General features: G+C 41.4%; 2 protein-coding genes across 5 annotated transcripts in view; both read right to left on the bottom strand.

The window, feature by feature from the left end:
* Positions 1-269: 269 nt before the first annotated feature.
* Positions 270-13,511, bottom strand: LOC306925955 (AN1-type zinc finger protein 5). Of its 3 annotated transcripts, none has more exons than XM_079505130.1 (6): positions 13,322-13,511; positions 10,257-10,458; positions 9,404-9,515; positions 9,168-9,295; positions 8,587-8,691; positions 270-4,275 (listed from the first exon to the last, which is right to left on the bottom strand). In XM_079505130.1, exons 2-6 carry the CDS (start codon positions 10,414-10,416, stop codon positions 4,127-4,129), a joined length of 654 nt encoding a protein of 217 aa, XP_079361256.1. In that variant the 5' UTR covers positions 10,417-10,458; positions 13,322-13,511; the 3' UTR covers positions 270-4,126. The 3 variants fall into 3 exon arrangements, with proteins under 3 accessions (XP_079361256.1, XP_079361257.1, XP_079361258.1); XM_079505131.1 differs by having other exon boundaries at positions 13,338-13,511; XM_079505132.1 differs by lacking the exon at positions 13,322-13,511 and adding an exon at positions 10,552-10,917.
* Positions 13,512-13,608: 97 nt separating this feature from the next.
* Positions 13,609-21,740, bottom strand: part of plin3 (perilipin 3) — a 9,550-nt gene continuing 1,418 nt past the window's right edge. The window contains exons 2-9 of one of the 2 annotated variants that reach the window (XM_079505129.1): positions 19,411-19,485; positions 18,705-18,900; positions 17,850-17,932; positions 17,083-17,106; positions 16,821-17,040; positions 15,299-15,642; positions 14,772-14,990; positions 13,609-14,351 (exon numbers count right to left, since the gene is read on the bottom strand). In XM_079505129.1, the coding sequence (XP_079361255.1) occupies positions 14,211-14,351; positions 14,772-14,990; positions 15,299-15,642; positions 16,821-17,040; positions 17,083-17,106; positions 17,850-17,932; positions 18,705-18,900; positions 19,411-19,473 (1,290 nt within the window). In that variant the 5' untranslated portion in view covers positions 19,474-19,485 and the 3' untranslated portion in view covers positions 13,609-14,210. Of the gene's footprint in view, positions 14,352-14,771; positions 14,991-15,298; positions 15,643-16,820; positions 17,107-17,849; positions 17,933-18,704; positions 18,901-19,410; positions 19,486-21,740 lie in introns of both variants that reach the window. The other variant, XM_079505128.1, reaches the window with a different exon arrangement.

The following is a 21,740-nucleotide window of genomic DNA, read 5'->3' as shown; positions in this document are numbered from 1 at the left end:
GAACTCTGTGGGGTGACAGACCTCATGGTAAATTCCTGTTACAGCCAGCATACTTTCCAGCTAAACATTTGGTGACATTGTGTACAGCCATTTGTCTCTATGGCGTTTTGCTGAGTCTGAGACAAATACATAAGTACAAAGCGGTAGGCCTACTGTGCATATATGTAGGCTACAACAGCTTTTACCGTGTTAGTGATCGTTTCTGCCTCTCAAGCCTTTGCAGAACAAAATGCTCAAATTAAGCAAATAGATGCAAAAAACAAGTGTAATTTAAAATAAACTTTGTGATTTTATTTGTTTTATACTTACTCTTACACATCATACAATCCTATTCTTCTTTTTTTTTTGTAAGAAAAACAAAACAAAAAGTTATCTGGTGGTGTTTCTGGGGGACTGGAGTGCCAAAAGGTTTTCTTGCAGGACAGAACTATCAACTCTGTGGACATTCTAGAACTCATTTGGTGTCCCTCAACCTCGAGACAGAAATAATGACTTCATCTTCACTGTCTCTAATAGATACCATGTCATGTGCTGCTGTAAAACACAAGAGAATATTAACCATATTATTCAGTCACACGTGGTTAAGTGGATTTATCACCATCACTACCATCAACCATAAGCCTTGTTTGATGAGTACAATGATTATGTAAAGTTGTGCTAAAAACAAGATCGAACACATCAAAACTCCATGAAATCAACAAGGGAAAAAAGTATAATGTAATAATATTTAGGATATCTAGTTAGTTTGCTGGTGCCAAGTCCCTCACCACAAAACACTCAGAACTGCAGTGATTTATCAATCTCAGTTCTATCTGCTCCCCAAACAACCCCAACCCCAAAATAAACACGTCAATTAGCTAGGTATAGCTTGATGAAAAATGACACTCCATTGCATGAATTGTGGTGGTTTACATTCAAACCGCTCACATTTCCACAAAAAAAGAAATTAAATAAAATACCGGGTGATATGAGCAGTCAATATAAAACAGCATGTGTAAAACCATGACACGCATAACGTTCACACATCTGAACAATCATACACACAGTGAAAGACAGAATGGTTCAGTTCATTTAAGTCTGTAGCTTAAAAGGACGTCTAACCCATCAGAACTGTGCCCCATTTCAAGAAATGACTCCCTCCTGTTAACATGAAAAGTGCTGTAGACCCGGCATGTACATCAAGTCGGTGTAGTTTCTTAATCTTAGATCTGTCAAGGGAAGGGGAGTATCTTCTAAGGGCCAGCTTTTTAGAGTGAAACTCAAACCAGCAGGCAAGGCAGAATTGCTTATAAGCACGTAACCACACAAGAGACACACTGGGAAATTGTTGGGACGGTCCATTCACAAGTATCCTGAAATAAGATTATTTTAATGTACATTTCCATCACACAGCAATCACTATGAACTACTTTTTGAAGTCAGTGATCATTAGTGAGAAATTCAAATAACTACGCTGATAACTCTAACTCCCTGAAGTCTCACAGTTCGCACGCCAAGTCACTGATCCAGTTAGACCTGACCATCAGTAAGACTTTCTAGGGAATCATGATAAAGGCTAATTATTCAAACACAGGAGAGATGGATGAATACAGGCCAAGCAAACAGGTGATATGCTAGAAATTGAGTAATTCTCATCACTTAATGCATGTAGACTTCTAGAAATGCATATTGAGCCCATTCATTGCATCTCTTCCAAGCCTTATATATTTAATGATGATTAAGACAAAGAAAAAGCACAATTATTTATGACCAAAATGAAGCCTGTATCAGGGAACCTCTGTGCACACCTCACATAGGCCTAACAACTTTCAATATCATCTCTATCTTATGAACAGTCATTTATAACAATAAAGGCATGGATTAGGATCCTGTACTTCAGCAAGGCTAAATACGAAAATCTTAACAGTAGAGGCATGTAGGGACATCTTGAACACTATAAAGCCAGTGCAAACCATGGGGCCCTTGCTCAGATCAATACTTTACATATATGGGTAATGTATTCATAGAAATGCCAAATGGAGCTGCTGGTCAGTAAAGAAGATCTTGGAGCAATCCTGCATGAGGACATTAGTGGTGGTTACAAGCCAGTACAATTTCTCTAGTCTGACAATAGTTACCCCCACCCCCTTATACTAGGCAGGTATAACCAGTGAATTAAAGGGGTAAAAAGAAAACAAATAGGTGCCATCTCAGGCACATTCTTTTTCTCTTTTGGATAATTATGAAAAGCACTTTTATACAACATTACTATTTTACCTTAATCCCCCTTGACTCTGGCAACAATCTACATAGGATTATACTATGGATAGGAGCAACATGGTATTTACATTTGAAACAGTAGAGTCCTGTTAATTTGAACCTCGGTCAGCCAAGGTTCCAGCCATGCATGCATTGTGCTACTGCAGTCTCTTTAAAACATTCTTGCTTCGTTTTCAAAAAGTACAGTCAATTACAAAATAATGTGTCTGACTGCACACATATGCATGCAAATTGGATCTTCCTAGGAGTAGCTAGCTAGAAGCGATCTTCATAGCAAGGACTCTTCTGCAACTTCAGCACATCATAAAAGCACAGCACGCTGCATCTCTGTAGTATTGCAACAATATTCACTTCAGCTGAGAGCAAAAGGTGTCACCATATCACCATACAGAGTCATTGCAACCCAGTTCAGTTTTCATTCAGCATGTGTCAGTGGTCTGCTGGTGGTTGGAGAAACATGGATATCCACTTGGCGTGCTTCCACAGAACAAAAAAGGGCATTCAAGAGCTCAATACTACACCTTACTATAACCGGATGTCCGACTAATCAGCAAGAATTGTTCTGCAAGCCCCCTATACTCTGATCAGCTCTAAAACTAGAAATGACCCAGATGCTGAAAATAACTGAGTAGGTGTGGCATACATGTTGTATTGTGCTCTGCAGTTGACAACACTTTATTTTGTTGTGCTTGGTGTCCAAATCCAAGAGGAGAAAAAAAAAGGAGAATAAAATAAAATAATTAACTGACATTTTACTGCACAATCTTTAACAGATTAACTGGACTCTACTCCATCATATATCAGAGCTTGTATATATTTTTTCTTCAAATGGTTACATAATCAAAATGGAATCACTTAAATATAATTGAAAAGGTTAAGTGCAAATCACTATGATTTGCTGACACATGCTGCCAATCCTCCAGCACAGACCAACCAAATTATGAAAAAAATAAAATAAATAGAATGCAATCACACAGTTCAAGCTAACTACAATATATTAATATAGATCTTCTGATGTCATACGCTCATTAAAACAAAGGGGGAAAAAAACAGAATTCAATCACTCGCTTAAGTCAAAGTTCTCAATAGATCCCCTCCCCTCCTGCCCACTCCAATAACTGTTCATGCACCCAACATCCGTATGTTAACACGATATAAAGAGAATCCCTGGAAAATGCAGAGACCTGGAAGTTCAACCTCTTGTGAACCAAAGAAAAAGGGTATGTGAAAGAGAGAAGAAAATAAAACAAATAGGTCAATTTGACATCATTTTTAGTCTGGGGGGATAATCTATGTCCTAAAAAGTCCTTGCTGATACATGGAAGGACCCAGTCGGTTCTTTAGCTTACTAGCCTTCCCAATTGACCTTTCTCTGTCATTTTGTCCTTAGCCAAGCTGTGGCAGCGCTCTTAAACAGCTTACCCCTGTCTCATTTAACTACCTCACAGGGATTGTATAAAAATAAACTCACATGTTTCCCAAGTTGAGAAACAACAAAAAGGGATTAAAAAGAAAAACAAAAGAAAAATTAATTAAATGTCTTCCCTCCCCACAGCAACACTAATGCCCACCATATCCTTACTGCTCTCTCCCCGACTCTCTTGGAAACGCACGCACGCACGCACACACACATTTTCATTCACACTCACAAATGCATTCAATCGCAGTCGCAGGTGGAGAGAGAGAGAAAGGGAGATGGTATTGAAGGGAGCGTCTGGACAGGGGCTGTGACTGCATCACCCCACCCCACCCATCTTAGACTACCATGAAAAAATGAAGCCATTTCATCATGTTTTTCATCCAAGTCGCCATTGTTCTGTATTCACACTGTGTGTCGGGAGAGACTTTATATTAAAGTGCTCAGTCCTCATAACTTCTGAATTTTCTCAGCCACCACGATGGGGTTCTCTTTGCGTATACGGGCAGCAGCAGCACCCCGGTAGTCGTAGGGACAGTCATGTTTGTCAGAGTAGCGATGAATGGCGCAGAATAGGTTACCACAGCGACAGTCAAAACCTTTAAAAAAAAAGAAGAAAAAGGGGGGAAAACATGGTCAACAGTAATCAACATCCAAGACACAAATGTAGTCATCTCTGTGGGAATTCTGTCATTACAGCAGCTATTAGCAATGGTCACATGTCAGATTTATCTGATCCCCAGCCTCCCAACACCATCAAAAAAATACATTTTCAGTTTGGGATACCAAATTCATTCAATAAAAGACATGAAATTGGAAGAAAAGAAAAAGAATCAGACCCGTTTCTTCCTAGCCGCTTTTACAAAATTATGTTAATATGTATATGGACCAAAAAATAAATATATAAAGAGGGCGCTGATCCTTTAAGAAAAGGGTAGGAAGGGTCTAACGTCACGTAGAACAAGGACTATTAAAAGAGGACAGGAAGCGAAGATCGTACGGTGGACTCCATGTTGCTCCCTGGAAGGAAAGAAACATGCGAAATTGAGACCAAGGAAGCTGAATGCGGAAGTGTTTGCTGCATATAGCCCATTGCGCATGTTTCTTTCCTTCCAGGGAGCAACATGGATTCCACCGTACGGTCTTAGCTTCCTGTCCTCTTTTAATAGTCCTTGACAGGAAGAGTTACAGCAACAAGTCTCCATGGACTAACCTTTCATATCATCTAGAACAGATGTAAACAAAAATCAGACCAGTTTGAAGTGAGTGGTGCAACAGTGCCCCCTGTTGGTACTCTAAACATATGGAAATATGTCCACGTTATGTAGACTTAGATAGTATTTTAAACAGACTTATAGCATGTTACCTAGACAGCACTAGAATTGCATTTTTATGTAGTCATATCACTTTATAGACATACACATATACACTAAGTGTATATGTGTATGTATAATATATAATATAGTATAGTATGTATAGTTTACATAGATACTCCACTGTTACGTTCTTAGCTTACGCATGTTTCATGATAACTACTTTTATATATGTGATGTATGCCATGCTTTTTGTTATTGCTTAATGTAAATCGCTCTGGATTAAGAGCATCTGCTAAATGCCTAAATTGTAAAATTGTAAATTGACATAGGAACATTCTTGTTCCTTGGAGTGGTTGCACCACTCAAAAACAAATTTTGAATTCAAGAGCGATTGAATAAGAGTTCTAGCATTTGACCCGCACAGACGGTATGGAACGGTATAGATACGCGTCTTCATATACAGTAAGAGCAGCTTGTGCGCAATTCCCCTTTAAGTGTTGCCGTGTGTGAGAGTGTGTGCGACTGTGCATGCTGCAGTGCTGCTCAACAGTGACAGTGTCACTGTTGGTCCACAAATGCTATTGACGTACTAATTTGGACATGCATACATGGGGACGTACATGGAGACATACAGACACACATTGCTGTTCCTTGGAGTGGCTAGCACCACTCAAAGTGTAAAACAAAACACTACAGGTCACTACACATTTTACGCTGATAAATCTTATGAGATTGGCAACCCAACTGAAAAATTACTTTCCGTTTACTAGAGCTGGAGAGATGAGGAGACCCCTGTTACTGAACAAACACTCGTTTGAATATAGAGCTTTAACGCATTCATAAAAAGCTTTTTGTTATAATTAATATATATGAATATAGAGCTTTAACGTTTTTACAAAAAGCTTTTTGTTAAAATGTATATACGGTAATATATCACTTACAGCACCATCCAGTGGATGTACTGTAGTCGTGTACTCTTATCAGTCCTGAATGTCATGTGTCCTGGACACCTGCAGAAATAAATGCGGTCACTCATTTACTCTTAAGTGTCTACCTTCTATAAGTTGATCGATTCTTATAATCAAGCATCGATGAATCATTAACATCCCTCTCAGACCTTTCTTTATTTGTATCTATTTTACACTTAGTTATCAAGCAGAGCATTTGATATTGGTTACTGTATGGTTTTTGCCCTCATGTTCTACTTGCAGGCCTTCTAGCCATAGTCTTTCTATCCTATTTGTTACTATGTGACTCTGTACACAGTATGTCATAGTGGACCACAAAAGAAACAAGCCACATTGGTGCTTTTGATTGGTGACAGTTGTTTTTTAATTGCTTGCCAATTAAACTCATTGGCTGCCAAAGCCGAGCTGGACGAGTTATTTCCTAATGGACCACACTGAAAAGGCAAGTTGGACGAGTTATTAAGGTTATTTATTGATCCAGAATAGCCTCTTTTATATTTACTGTACATTAGCTTCCACGACGCTATTCAATGCTCGCTTCCGCTGTGGTCTGTAAATTAAATGTTTCCCCTCTATCCACTTCCATTATACGCCACAATTGTTTTTTTTTCTTCTCAGAATTGAGGCTCACATTGAGGTGATTATACAGAACGTTGATGCTAGGAGCTCAATAAAGAATCCGGGCTACCTCGCGGTTTCAATATTAACGCTTCTGATGAAAGTCACGCACCGAGTGGCAGAGCAGTAGAATAGAATAGATCTTTATTGTCATTGTAACAGGTACAGGTACAACGAAATTACAATGTGCTGGGGAGTGCACCGAGCCGTTGCGACTGTGCGTGCCGCCACTAACATCACAGTAATGACCGATAACTACATCCGGTTCCGGGTTTTCAAAATATACCTTTTCCATGGCCGGCGGTGAGGACCATTTGAAAGAGCGCAACCGCTGTAGTAAATTAGTTTTAAAGAAGTCAGTGGTGGGGGGATTCATATTTGAAGAGGCCAGTCAGAAGATAATTAGTTATTCTTGTGTTAACTGCAAATTGTGTTTACAATGAATGTATCAGTATGATTTGTCTATGGAAAACAAACAATGATAGACCTTTAGACCTTAAAGTGTTAGCCTTTCCTACTCATATTACATAAACTGTGGATTATAGTTTGAACTTGTTAAATGCAAAAGAAATGCCACAAAATCAGATATTTATTATAATTTCTGTTTAGCAATTCCTTATCAGTGCATCCCTATTGTATTTGTGAGGTACGGTCTGTCCTGTGTGTCAGGGTTATGTATATTGATCTACGGTTTACATATTACAGTACACAGTCAAATTCCTATATGGAAATATATCTGACACTTAGTGTTTCTGATTCTGACATTAATCAAAAATAAACCAGTTCATCAGACAAAGAGAGACCAAATACAAGTTTTTAGGATTAGGATTTTAAGGATTACGAGCTTGACTCCAGGAGACTTTTTTTAGGCTGACCAGTTCAGCATTGGTGTGCAAGCCAGCAGTGCACTGTGAAATGCCTTGGACCGTGAAATGCACTACTAGCCTGCAGTATGTTGCTCTCGACTACTACAGTGGTAGGTGGGGTGGACCACATTTGCCTACATCATGGACTGAGAATGGTCATTTTGGAAATAGGGATCAACCGATTATCGGTGCCGATATCGGAAATCTGGGCAAAAGATGATTTTGGCTGATATTTTGGCCGATATTGGCCGATTTTTCCTCTCTATGCAACGAGGCATAAATTAGGCGTATGTGCTCCCCTCTCTGCAACTGGTGCTGTTGAATGAGAGTAGTCCACTGTCCCCGTCCTCTAAAAAATGTTAACATATCAATGTAAATGTATTTAATTGTGGAACCACCTACATACATTCTTAAAAATGGTCTGTACAGGGAAAAAGAAAGTGACAAATTTTGGGAGAGGAAAGATTTTCACACAATTTCCAACTCTGAATTTGAACCGAATCGGTAGAATGGCCCACATTGAAGAGCACAAGAGAACAAGTCAAATGGAAACAAGCCCCTGGGGGTTTTGGTGTCATCCTTATAGCAAAACATTTGACTCCATTACCTGTAAAGTATTCAACCAATCAAAAGGTAATTTCAGAAACACACACAAACCCAAATGACTCAGTGTATTTGCAGAGTCCTAGTGAGCCATGATCACTCATGATATAAATACCATGAATAACATGATTTGGTTTCCTTAGCTATCTTAGCCCTCAGAACATTCTGAGAATGTGACCTAAGTGTTCTTCTTTGCTACTGGTCCACTTTGGTGCCAACATGCGCTCTGGTACCAAAGGGCACTCTGGCAATAGTATTCAATCCAACAACCACACATTTGCACTAAAGGACCAATATGATGCAAGTAACGACATCAATCTAGGATAGTGTCCCAAAAAGTCCACAGAAGTCTAATAAGTTTTAAAAATAAACTAATAAAAATGAGAAATGTGCACATGATTTTGAAATAGTTGAAACTGTGAGGGTAATAAAAATTATCTTAGCTCACAGCTTATGTGACCCATAAACCTTTGAACAGTGTCAGTAGTTAACTACGGTAGAATCAATTGCCGTGTATAACTTGAAATTCTCTTCCTCACCAGTGAGGCCCACTTTCTTCCGGCAGGTGAAGCAGCGGTTCTTTTTCTTGTTTTTATCTGGAGTCTGGTCACCATCAGAAGTCTGTGCCACTTCTCCTACTGGCTCTGGTACAAGAGAACAAGAGAAGTTGGATGAGCTCAGTTACACCAGTCTATCCTTCGGTTGCTGTCTGAAAATAGAAAACCTCAACATTTAACCCATTTTGGGCGGGAACCCCTTTTGGTGTTAGCATTATGTTATGCTTTAGCTATTGAAAAATAGCAGATCTACAAGCTCATAGCGCGCCACCGAGTGGCGCGCTACGAGCTTGTATGTCTGCTATTTTTGAAGAATCGTGAAAAGTGACTTGAAAGTGTTTGAGAACGACTGACATAGAAACAGCTTTTTCAGAAAACTGTCAGGATGTAGAAGACATTTTTAGAATCTGATCTCAGGTCAAAATGGGTTAAAGATTTTTGGCCCGAAAAGCTGTCGTATCGGTACGGGCACCAAGGCTCAATGTAGCCTTGGTGCGTTGCAGGTTAGAGTCCCGAGCCACCATTGTCAACATGCATGTCTTGTCTCTGTGATCCTGTCTGACCTGTGTTTTTGGATGTGCCTTCCTCCTCCTCTTCCTCTGCTTCAGCCCGGTCCGAGTCTACAGCTGCTGAATCCTGGGAAATGCTCATTGCTGTCATCTGCTGGGTTACAGGGCTGGGTGAGCTGGGGCTGAAATTGCACGCGCACACACGCACACAAACACACACACACGATTAGAAACCATGCGTTTCGCAGTCAACTGGGCTGAGCAGATTCCCTGTCGGTCATTCAACATACCTGGGTGTCCTATCTTCAGGTGGCGTTCCCACCCCCGCTGTGCAAGGCTCTGGGGTCGTGCTTTCTACAGACAAAGCGACTGCTCCTGGGGACCCTGCTGGTGATGTTGCAACTGTGCAGAATAGGACACAACACAATTTTCACACACGTCCACAACTCTTCCACCTGTATTGAATTCACATGCTAATATTTAATAGAACACAAGGGCTTGATAAAACAAAGATATATATATATTATTATTTTATTTATTTATATAAAGAAACATAACAGGGATTATGCAGGAGAACCCCCAAAGGGTTTATAGTAAAACATATACCGTACCGTGCAGGATTTTCAATTTATCCTCACAGGTCACACTATGTTTGTTTACTTGACATAACATTGTGATGCTATTCATTGCTATACACTGTACCAGAGCCATAGAGTATAGACAGAGTTGCGACATTGAGGGGGCATAAAACAGCACGGTCACGTGGTTCATGTACTCGCACGAGTCCATGACTCCAATGCATTCCGCAAACTTCCGGTGTCCCTATTCGCCAATAGAAGTCTATGTAGAAGAGCCGCCATTGGACTGGCCCCATGAAGTGAACAGAGTTGTTGTAACTCTGTCTTAGTCTATGGCTCTGCACTGTACTAGCATGATGTGCTATGAGTCATTGTCAACTAACAATGGAGAGATCACTCTCTTGCTTTCTAATGCCAAAGTACAGGCAGCCAGATTTTCTCCAGACCCTTTTAGCAGATTCTAGCACCCCCATTAGGCCATTTTGGGGTAACATTTCTGTTGTTCTTACCTGACCCATACTATTTTATTTTTATTTTTAGGTCAGCCCTCTAACCATCTTCCTACCTTTCTCTCCTGGGGGGCTGGATCGCCCCCCTCCCTGTTGTCTCTGTAGGTGTTCCTTGTAGCAGACCGAGCACATGCCGTTGGTGCGTGGATTACCATAGAAACCGCATCCCAGCGCGCAAAGCATTGGCACCTGCGTCTGATTGGCCTCCTGAGCCATGCTCTCTGACAAAAGGGGTAAGGGGGACGGGAGAGGATATTCCTGAAAATAGGGTTGGAAGAGTTAGTCAAAACTATTAAGTGTCCAGTCTACGGTCTATTTTGTTATATGGTGATCACGCTGGGCAAGACCTACGCTGTAGAGTGCATTGCTGGAATTTGGCGGAAGTAGAAGGATTTTGGAAGAAGTACCGCTCAAGGAAATGACGTTGATGCTTTACAAATCTGTTTACATTCTCTGTTTACAAGTGTTGTGAATTGGTCGAAAAATATCGTATCCGGGGGAAATACATCTGACGGATGTTCCGGACAGACACTTCCGGCTATGCAATCTCTGCCTTATATTGTGACCAGGCTTTTCTCTTCGCAGATGATTAAGGCTGGGACTGAGGCTATATGGTGATTCTTTTTTCCAACTAGCTAAAAGCGCTTGGAGACTGGCATTGGAGTATTAGAGGGGGTCATCCCTATGTTCCCCAGGTTCTATGTTCCCCACTTTCACAGACTGAAGTCTGGACATCACTTAACCGTAGGGTCCCTAATCGGTTATTCCACTCTCGTTGGGATGCAGATGTACATACCCTACCCTCCGTTCACACCGAGCGGCGTGCCGCTTGAGTGTTGGTAAGATGTTTCAAAGATGCATAAAGCGGCTATAGGAGACAATGGAAACGTGGGAGAAATCGCATTTCTGAACCGCCGATGCCGTTAAAGGACCACTTCACCACTTTTCAACCCATCTTCATATAATTGGTCCTCACTAATAAACATGATAAAATGGCACCATTCTTTTCTACTCAGTCTGCTTCTCATAGGAGGACTGTGGGCAGTTCAGAAACCCGTCCACCAGTGACATCATCGTTAGGCAGATTATTTTAAACAATATTTTTTTTACAAAAATGTTTAGATTTTTATTATCATGAGAACGATGGCTTCCATTTTCGCATTGCAACTTTTCAGTACTAGAAAGCCTGCAGTTTTTAATAGCTTGGATTCCCCATCGATGATGTCACTGGTGGACGGTTTTCTGAACTGCCCACAGTCCTCCTATGAGACACAGACCGAGTAGAAAAAAATGGTAGCCATTTTATCATGATTATTAGTGAGGACTAGTATATGAAGATAGGTTGAAAAGTGGTCTTGGTCCTTGGCTTTTTTTTTTTTTAGTTTTGGCTTCTCTGAAATTCTCTCTTCCTCACTTCCCATGTTCCGCCTCCCACGACACAACAGCATTATAAACATCCTGCATGTACGCGGTCGGCCAATCAGAGGCAGTAACTAGGACGTGCAGCTAGCCAGTCGCCGCTCGGGAGGCGGTACAATGGGAAGTCAACAAGGAAGTCAAGGAAGTGAGGAAGAGAGAATTTCAGAGAAGCCAAAACTTAAAAAAAAAAAAGATAAGTTAAGTTAATGCGATTTCTCCCACGTTTCCGTTGTCTCCTATAGCCGCTTTATGCATCTTTGAAACATCTCACCAACACTCAAGCGGTGTGCCGCTCTGCGTGAACGGAGGGTATGTACATCTGCATCCCAACAAGAGTGGAATAACCGATTAGGGACCCTACGGTTAAGCGATGTCCAAACTTCAGAAAAGCTTAACCGAGGGTTCCGAAAGGGGCTAGGTTTAGGGTTAGCATTAGGTTTCTGGTTTAAGGACTTCAGTGTTTTGTACTATACAGTAGAACCTGGGGAACATAGGTACGTATGTGTCCCTAACTAGAGGGAGACCTGTGTGTAATTTATTGTAAGGGTTATAGTCGTATCATTGTAAGGGTTATAGTTACAGGCATAGAACACTAGACAACCAAGCTTATGTTCCCCACCACAATAATGCCAAATAAGCAGGATTCGACTTTGCCACGGTAAACTGAGAATGACATAGTCTTAACGTGAAAAACCCCAAATAACTTTAAATGGGCATTTTTCCTCTTTACTGTACCAACAATAATGATGATCGGTATGATGAACTAGAGTGTTGCCATGGCAGTCAGGAGGAACAATCACAAAAACTGGGAAGGCAATGCAAACAAGCGGGTTTATATTAAACAAAAACATCAACAGAAAGATGGGTTGTTTGTTTGCTACTGTAGTTGTACAGTAGTTGTGCCTGCGCCGCACAGCAAGATGTTTTGATGATCAGGCACCAGCAAAGTTCACAACAAAGAACAAAAGCAAAGAAATGTCTGCACAAGTCTGAACGCGAAAACAAATGGAACAAAAGCCCTCCTGATAATAAACGTGTATCCTGCTGGCCGAGTAGAGCTGGATAAACAACTTACGGCTGATTGTCATTGTCACACTTTTAGTTTTGTCCGCAGCCGAAAAACAATCTCTGTCCTCTGCTTGTTGTTGGGCTCAATGCAAATATAATGTATTGTACAGGATCATTTACACTTTGTCGCGCAACCGTGTCACCGGACAAAAACAAATGACGTAACTAGTTTAAACTGAGAAAAAAAATGTGTCGATTTGTTGTTTTCAGTTGAAATTACGTCATTTTTGTCCAGCGACACGGTCGTGCGATTAAGTATTATTTAAAACCTAGCAGCGATGTTAGCTCAACAACGGGCCAGCTCAGCTGGCCGACTTGTTGTGGCTGATGTGACACTGAAAAGAAAGGAGACGGAACATACCCCCAAAACTACACAACTAACAGACAGTCAATCCCAAAGTAAAACACACATTCACTGAAAACGACCGTTGTAACTGCCGATGGCACCCAGACTTAAATAAACCCCAACCGACAAGTAAAACGATAGCTAGCTATAGCAGCCCTTTAGCCAGGCAGCTAACACTACCAGCTAACCAGATACGGTGCGCATCGCGACAGCGGTCTGGCATAACGTTTAACGGGGATTCGATCGGCTACGAATATGTCACAAAGTCACCCAGGGCAAAAGCGATACCTGAAAGTCAAAGTACCGAGGGCTGTCGACGACCTTGGTCTTCAGATTTGGACAAGTTTTCTGTCCTCTTGGCGTGCGCGCGGCCTCCTAACCAGCGCTAGCTCCCGACATTCGAAACAACGAGCATGACGTCACCCCAAGCAACAATTCATCATTCCATGAAATGGGACTCAGCCAGAGATCAGTGGACTGACTGGACCCCATCATCCATTACACTGTACACATCACACAGACACACTGAGATGCTATGCAGTCCCAACTCCCAATTTCACTGACATGACAGGTCATTGTTGTTATTAATGCTTTATTATTAACAAGTCTGCCATTTCCACCAACAAAGTTATGTGCAAACCAGAGCCATGTAGTGCAAACATAATAATCCACAAATGAATTATTACAAAAAAATACAAAAAAAAAATGAAATGCTGTGTATACATGTCAACTTGGAAAGATATATTTGGCACCGTCTGTCTGACCGAGTGTGTGTGTGTGTGACGTTTCTTTCAAAGATGGTTTTGGTCCCATTTACAGTAATTCTAGGATAAGATTACACAAGGCATATTTTCCCCAGCAGGTCCAAAGATACATATTTATTTTCCTCAGAATAAATGATTTCACCTCTTTAGAGGGTTTAGGATTTACACACAAGTTTTATATTCAAATGGCAATGTGTTCAAAATATATATCTTTAAAGTCTTAGTCCACAATTGTAAATATGCATTTATAAAGTACTCTATATATTTTATTTAGTGCATACCAGTTGCTTGTGCATTATTGAGACATAAGCCACACAAATCTTAACACAATCTCAAGTCATAAAAGCAGCAATGGAAAATTTTAAAGTGATCAGCCCAGTTTTCACATCGAACCATGAAGATACAGAACAGGTTTATTTTGGTGGGTCTGTCTTCACACCTGCATGCTCCCCCTCTTCTTTCTCAGCGAGCGTTGGGGCGAATGGACCCACCAGCCAGTTGAGCGGGGTGTTGTTGAGCAGGTACTCCATAACGCCATCCAGGGAGTGTTGTACCTGAGAGCAGTAAGATATTATGTTTAAACCCAATATCTAAATCCTCATCCCCATTGAAACTTGCATACCTAAATTGAACTTCACATCGTCATGCAGGAGGTGTCACAAACATTGAGGAGTTGCTAAATGAGTGGAAATAGAAACTGCCCTAGATTCAAAAATACATGCAAATGAGCAGATTCTCTTGGGAATGGATTTGTTTATAATACATTTCCTGTTTTCACTGAACGTGATTTTACAGTGGCTCTCTTGGGTGATGATCGGTTTACTAATGAAAATGTAAAGCACGTATTAACTCACTGTACAGTGTTAAGTGCTTAAATGATTCCAACAGGACAACAAAAGTGAAGCAAAACATTTCCAGCTTTGAACTGAATCATGCCACGATAAAAACAGACAGCCTGGTGGTGTAATTAGTACCTGTGTTAGGCGTCGACGGCTCTCCTCCAGGAGGAGGGGTGTGATGGTACTGGTGTTCCCCAGGGATGAGTGCAGTTCTTCGGCCACCCGGCGTGCGGTAGCCAGCTGGTCCTGGACCGCTGCTGGCAGACCCTGGGCACTGGACACCACGCCAGAGCATGCTGCCCGGATCTGGTCACTCAGACTGTGTACCATGGAGAGGGCTCTCCATTCCAGTTGCTGTAGGCAGATGATGATTCATGAAGCAACTTGACATAGTGATGCATCTGAAGGGATAACTGATTTATCATTTAATGAAGTTGGCCTGGTTTTGGTCTTCTTCCCTTAAAAGACAATGCTCATGCTGTGAGACATCTGTTGTTTTTCCCTCAAGGGAAATCTTGCCCTTGTTCAGGCGAGATTCTGATAGTAATACATTATTTACACAAATTTCGCATGCTATAAAGTACAAACTTTATAGCATTGGGAATCAAAATTATTTAATTTGAATCTATTTCATAGACTACAGTCCTGACTCCTGACCTCACCTCCTTCTCATCTTTAGAACCATCCACCTCCGCCTCCACCTGTCCATCTCCAGGCTGCCTCTTCTTCCATTCGGTCCAGAGCTGGAGCAGCTGTTCGGGGGCTCCTCCTATCTGGTTACTGGCAGTACCCAGAGAGGTGCGGGCACTCTCCAGTAGGTCCAGAGTACTTTTAATCTGAGATATGGCAGAATAGGAGGTATCCCTGGCATTCCGGGCCCTGACCATGGACTGCTCACGGGCTCGCTCCTGTACCTTGGCAGAGAGCTTTCCCAAACGGACAAAATAGCCGGGGCTGGAAGGTGGGGTAGTCCCCACCTCACTAGTGACAGGCTCAGCAACAGCAGCTGAAACAGAGAGAACGGAAATCTCCAACAACCGATAATCTCAACAGTTTTTGTTTCTGCAAATATACATTCACAATCTGTTTTAGAGTTCTCAAAATTAAGGCCCGGCCCTCACTGTGCCCTACTGGGTTGGCCCGAGGCTCAGCCCAGCCCGAACAATTACCATACTTTTAGGCCCGAAAACACAAAAAGGTGTCAACAAGCTTTGAACTGAGCAGGACCTGCCGTTCCAGAGATAATGGCCAAAACATCTTGAAAACGTCCACTTTCGACAATTTCAGCCGGCCTTACTGTTAGGCTGCTCAGGGCAGTTGAAATTTTGTGTGTGTGCGCGTGTGTCTGTGTTTTCCGAGGCTCATCCCAACTAATTAGCATACATTTTGGGCCCAGTCGGGTAGGATTGGGTTCGGGCAGAATTTGAGAACTCTAATCAGTTTCTAGAAGGTCACAGATTTCAAAGTGAACACCTCCGTGTCAGTCATGATCACATGAAGTACAGTTCAGCAGGTCTACATGGTAACATGACATCATCAGTAGCAGGTGTCAAAGCTGTGAGTGCTGGAGATCTTTGTAGGTTTATGGGCCAAGTTAACAGTTGGGGTGTTCATCGAAATGGCCAGTCTTCCTCAGCTATGAATAGCCCGAGCCATTCATGTGTTCAAATCGAGTCACTGTACTACATCTTAAATTACCACATCATCTGGAACGGCCTATGTAATTAGGAAATATAACAGTCATGTCATATTCTATTTGTTCTTTGCAGTGTAAGGAAAACACAGAATCACTTAAAAAGCATTTTTGCCGTTCAGATGGCTAATTATTCAGATTGCTGAAATATATCACTCAACAGTGCAGCACTGCTGGTGTGACTAATCATCAACTGGTAATGTATTCAGTGTAGAGGACGTGGTTCCCAAACGTATTAGCTCGAGACACAAGAGAACTCTGTTGTCTTCCAAGGACCCAAACTAGTGAAAATAACTGATCTACAAGCTCACAACGCAGCAGCAATCTGCTATTTTCACTACTTCTTCTAAAGTTTTTTCCCCCCTTCGATTTTTTTTTTTAAATTATTATTTTAATCTTTTGAAATAATAATAATTAAAAACTAAATGGGTTCCGACTCAGTGTTTGGGAACCACTTCTCTACACAGTAAGTTTAGCAGCTAGTTACTGACCCAGCTCTCTTTCAGTAAGTGGCAGGTTCTGGTCGACCCAATCCTCGGACCGATTGAGAGCCATGCCAACCCCACTGCTGACCATCTGGCCCACTCGGCTCCCCAGGACCGAATTGATGCCTTCGCTGACCGCTGCCCAGGTCATCCCCATGCCACCCATCCACGCTCCAAACATAGCTCCAGTCACAGCATCCTTGGCTCCCGTTACAGACTGGTACACCTTGTCCACTGTATCCTTGGCTCCCGTCACAGACTGGTACACCTTGTCCACTGTATCTGACACTACCTGAGAGAGAAGATGATAAACCTAAATAACGCTTGAACAGAGTAAGTGGATTTCAGCATTTACAACTGTGATAAGAAGTTATGGGCCATTTGGAACCAATGTGACCCACTAACAAATGAGATTGTAAACTGATGCAAATAAACCGTATTAATGTTCTCCTTTATGTAAGTGAAAATTAAATAGTACACATTGAGGTGTCCCGAAGGCAGAGTTAAATGGGCTCTGTTATTTTGCTCTATCAATTCAGGAACACAACCAAGTACAAACAAATATATACCAGTATACATTTTACAAACCATTAGTATTCACAATAGACCACTGAAGTCCTGACATCACTGCCACTAGATGGCGCTATTCCCATGGTTCATGGGGTTATTAGGGGAATCTTAGATCATTTCATATAAATCGTGTTGCAATCCCCACAGGGGAATCTAATCTTAGATCACCTCATATAAGTTGTGTTGAAATCCCTTCCACCCCCTTCCTGAATTTCTGTCAGGGGGTGGCTCTGCATCGTTTATGATATTCATTCATATTTGATACGGCCCCTTTTCTGAGAAGATTTAATTCATTCTCTTATCACCTTCCATTATATTTTGTTTATTATTGTTATGGTTACATGCAGTTTATTATATCACAAGCACTGATGTAGTCGTATTGTTATACTGTATGTATGGTATACATACGTTTCAAGATGTCTGCTTGTGTGGTGTAGAACTGGAATATATGGCATTCTGTCTAACCTTGTCAGCTGGCTGTTGAAGGATGGGCAAATTCTCCTCCATCTTACTCATTCCCATCATGGCATAGTCATTCACAGCAGAAACTACAATTAAACAGAGAACGCACGCACACGCACACACACACACACACACACACACACACACACACACACACACACACACACACACACACACACACACACACACACACACACACACACACACACACACACACACACACACACACACACACACACACACACACACACACACACACACACACACACACACACAACTAAGTATTAATTTACTAAGTAGTAAGTATATAGGTTTAAATCGTTAAGTGGTTGAAAGCTGAGATAAGAAAGCAAAAAATGTGTAAACCTAGTCACTTCCACTGCTGTGGATACCATTTCTGAAATTCTAGTAGAATCACATTAAGCTGTGGATACCATTTCTGAAATTCTAGTAGAATCACATTAAACCAGATTTTTGATTGAGAAAGGCTATTATATTGGGCCAAACATGAGCATATCCTTTTGTGTCAGGAATATCGTAACATCAAACAGTGGAAGCTGAAACATCCATAAAAAAGGAATGCATTAAACAAGTGATTTAGTAGCTTATTGAAGTTACTGTATGTATACTAGTCATCACTGAAAGGCACTTCAAAAGTAAGGACTGCTGTTAAAAAAAAAGTTTAAAAAAAAAAAGAAAAAGAATGCACTTACACCAATAGTCATAGGCTAAACATTGCATTATATCTTACATCAATGATGTTTAATGTGTTGGACTCTTGAAAAATGTCACCTCCCACTATTTTATGCTGAGACCGTATGGAAATAATCTACTGTAACCACTTTAATTTGAACCTACTCTGTGGCTCCAGCATATCCAAAAGGGGCTTTGACCCTGTGGTCGCAACTGCTCCCAGGGTCCGAACCCCACTCTCCGCAGCATCCATCACCCCCTTCAGCAAGGGCATGCTGTCCTTGGTGCTGCTGTAGGCGTTGGACACCACTCCACACGCTGAACTTATTAAAGGCAGGTTCCCCACCCTGGACACAACATTCTGGGAAGAGTTCAACACTACAGTTAACAACAAGACATACAGTAAAGATTTAGAGATCTTCGAGACTACTGGTCAAGGGCCACATGAAGAAAAGGCCAACAAAAAGCCAGTCTCAGTAACGGGTATGACATTCTGCTTACACACAATAGCTTATGCAGAATAGCTTTTCAGTATTCTGTGTGACTGTGAGCTGCTGCTTTCACAGAATAGCTTTTCAGTATTCCATGTCAGCTAATGAGAAATTCCACCCACTAACACGTGAGCCATTTGAGATTCTGAAGGTCAAAATGATTATCTTGTAATATGACAAAGTTTTCTAAGAGGCTTAACCACGACCCTGTTTTTATACAATACTTCATTGTGCAATGGTGTTGCGTGGCAAATCTACAAGCTCACAAGTCACAATGCGTTATGACATGGTGTGTGCTACTGGGCTCTTAGAATGGCTATGTTCACAAAACTAGGGAAAATAGGGAGCCAGGTTGAAAGTGGTCAAGGAACAGCACTCACCTGTTGCTCTCCATTAGGTGTCTGTATAGCTGGCTCTCCACTGGTCTTCTCACCGTCTTCCATTGTGACTGTTGCCTTCAATCCAAATAATGCAGGGGAAAAAAATAGTATTGATGATTTCTTATACAGAATTGTCTTTATAAGTCTTGGTGAATTGAATACATAGGACCACAATGGAAACAAGCCCTAAGCTGTTTTTGTGTTATCCTTTTAGCATTATAACTGTACCTTTCTGCAAACCGTTTATAAAGTACTGGTATTCAATCAATTAATAAACTTCAACCTCTAAGATGGAAAAGAGTTGTGTAAACAGATAAGTTGGCATTTGCTATCATGGTGAAACTTTCTGTCCTTTGTTCTAATTTCTCAGGACTAATAGTAATACTGCTACAATTTAGGCATTTAGCAGGCGCTCTTAATCCAGAGCGATTTACATTAGGTAAGAACAAAAAGCATGGCAATACATCACATACATAAAGAGTAATATTCAAGAAACATGCATAAGCTAGGAACGTGACAGTGGAATCTCTATATAATGAAACTATACATATAAACTATACATATATACTTGACTATACTTACATACTATAAAGTGCTATGACTACATACAATGCAATTCTAGTGCTGTCTATATCGCATGCTATAAGTCTGTATAAAATGCAATCTAAGTCTACAAAAGTGCTATCTAAGGGGCTGTGGTAAGTGCTACGGGCCATCTGCTATGAGATTCATGCTTTAATGAGTTTGTGTATTGTCGAGGGGCGCTAGCCCCTCCTATGTCCAGCTTTGAGGGTTTGTGTATTGTAAACAAACTTTGTTCTAACAAACATTAAATGCCATTGACAATGAATGGCCAGCTTTGAGCGTTTGTCCCAACAAACAATAAATGCCATTGACAATGAATGGCCAGTTTTGAGTGTTTGTGTGACACACAAACATTGCGTAACAAACATTGAAGACGAGGGTGAGGATGCAAATTCTGATTGGCCGGAAAATTCCGGAATGACATGATGTATGTATGATCACTTCACACGGGTGTGATTTTGTTTAATATAGATGGCATGGCAACTCAACTAGGTTCACTTAATTTATCAGACAGTATGATGCAAGTGTGATAAAACCACACTGCAGTTCTTTCTCATGGTTTGTTTTTATTCCTCAAACAAAATGTTCTACAACTTGATTTTGATTGAAACACAGTGTGGCATCTTAGCTTCAAAGGTGGGGAAGAATGTATGATTTATTGGTGGAAAATGTAAAGCCTGCTGCTGTATAAATGTTGTCTGAAAACTGAAAAGCCTACATACCAGACAACTTTCCGGACAGCTGCTGTGAAGTGTTTTTCCCCACTTGGGCTTTATTCGATGTTTTGCGTATAATAAACATAACATTGCCCCTGCCTCAGGCGCTCACTCATAAGGCCTCTACCAGCAGTAACACAGAGAAGCGAGGAACCAGAAATGGTTCCATCACATTTGGAATCGGTCAGTCGGTCACACTGTCAGAGCTGTATGTGGACTTCACGGTACAATACCGGTGGTTCTCAAAGCTTTTAATTTCAAGGACCACCATAACTCTCATGAGAGTGTACAAATGGAAGAGTGTGCACTGTGGAGATGGATGATGGAACCAAATGGACCCGTAGAGTTAAAGACCTGTAAGGGGCCATGTGGAACCGTTAAAGGGAACCGTTAAGGAAACAGAGCTTTTAGACTAGAGGGAATCGATAAGGAACCGGTCCGGAATAATCGATAAAATCCTAAACTAAAAGGATCACAACCCTAGTGGGGGATGGGACAGTGAACCTTCATCAATCCTTGACCACGTAGTCTGTGCATTGATTATCTTCCCTTTTACCATCTCTACCATCTCACCACTTGTGGATGGCAATGGCATCATATGGCAGCTTTACCACCCGCCCCGCCCCATTCACAGCCATCACAACCCAAATGTTTTACATCTGTGACCTGATGTACAAGGTCAAGAAGGCACATGCTGTGTGATTACTGTCAGAGACACGGAGTACGGCGAGTGTGGCCTACCAGCTGTCACCAGTTGTTACTTCTAAAGAGAATATGCTCTCTGTTCTGCATGCCACGAAAGAATAGGCTGCGTAGCCTTCCTAACAGCCAAAGTGTGACAGTTGAGGGGGAATTTTGCCATCCCTGCTGGCCTGAGGACTCGTGATAACCTGTGGTAGAGTGGGATAGAGATAGGCCTCGTGTCCCTTGTTGATGCTGTCCAATCATTCCTTCACTTTCAAATTAACTACACTACAGCCTTGCAACGTTGCAATCAATAACAACTATGGACTTTTTAAATAGCTAATC

This window comes from Electrona antarctica (assembly GCF_951216825.1).
Source record: "Electrona antarctica genome assembly, chromosome: 7".
Lineage (NCBI taxonomy): Eukaryota > Metazoa > Chordata > Actinopteri > Myctophiformes > Myctophidae > Electrona > Electrona antarctica.
Note: the sequence above shows the minus strand (reverse complement) of the source record. Positions and strands in the feature narration are given on the sequence as shown.

Coding starts and splice junctions, on each gene's coding strand:
- LOC306925955 (XM_079505130.1), bottom strand. CDS start 10,416: ATGGCTCAGGAGGCCAATCAGACGCAGGTGCCAATGCTTTGCGCGCTG. Junction 9,516..10,256: donor CAGCCCCCCAGGAGAGAAAG/GTAGGAAGATGG, acceptor TATTCTGCACAG/TTGCAACATCACCAGCAGGG. Junction 8,692..9,167: donor AGGCACATCCAAAAACACAG/GTCAGACAGGAT, acceptor CTCTTGTACCAG/AGCCAGTAGGAGAAGTGGCA.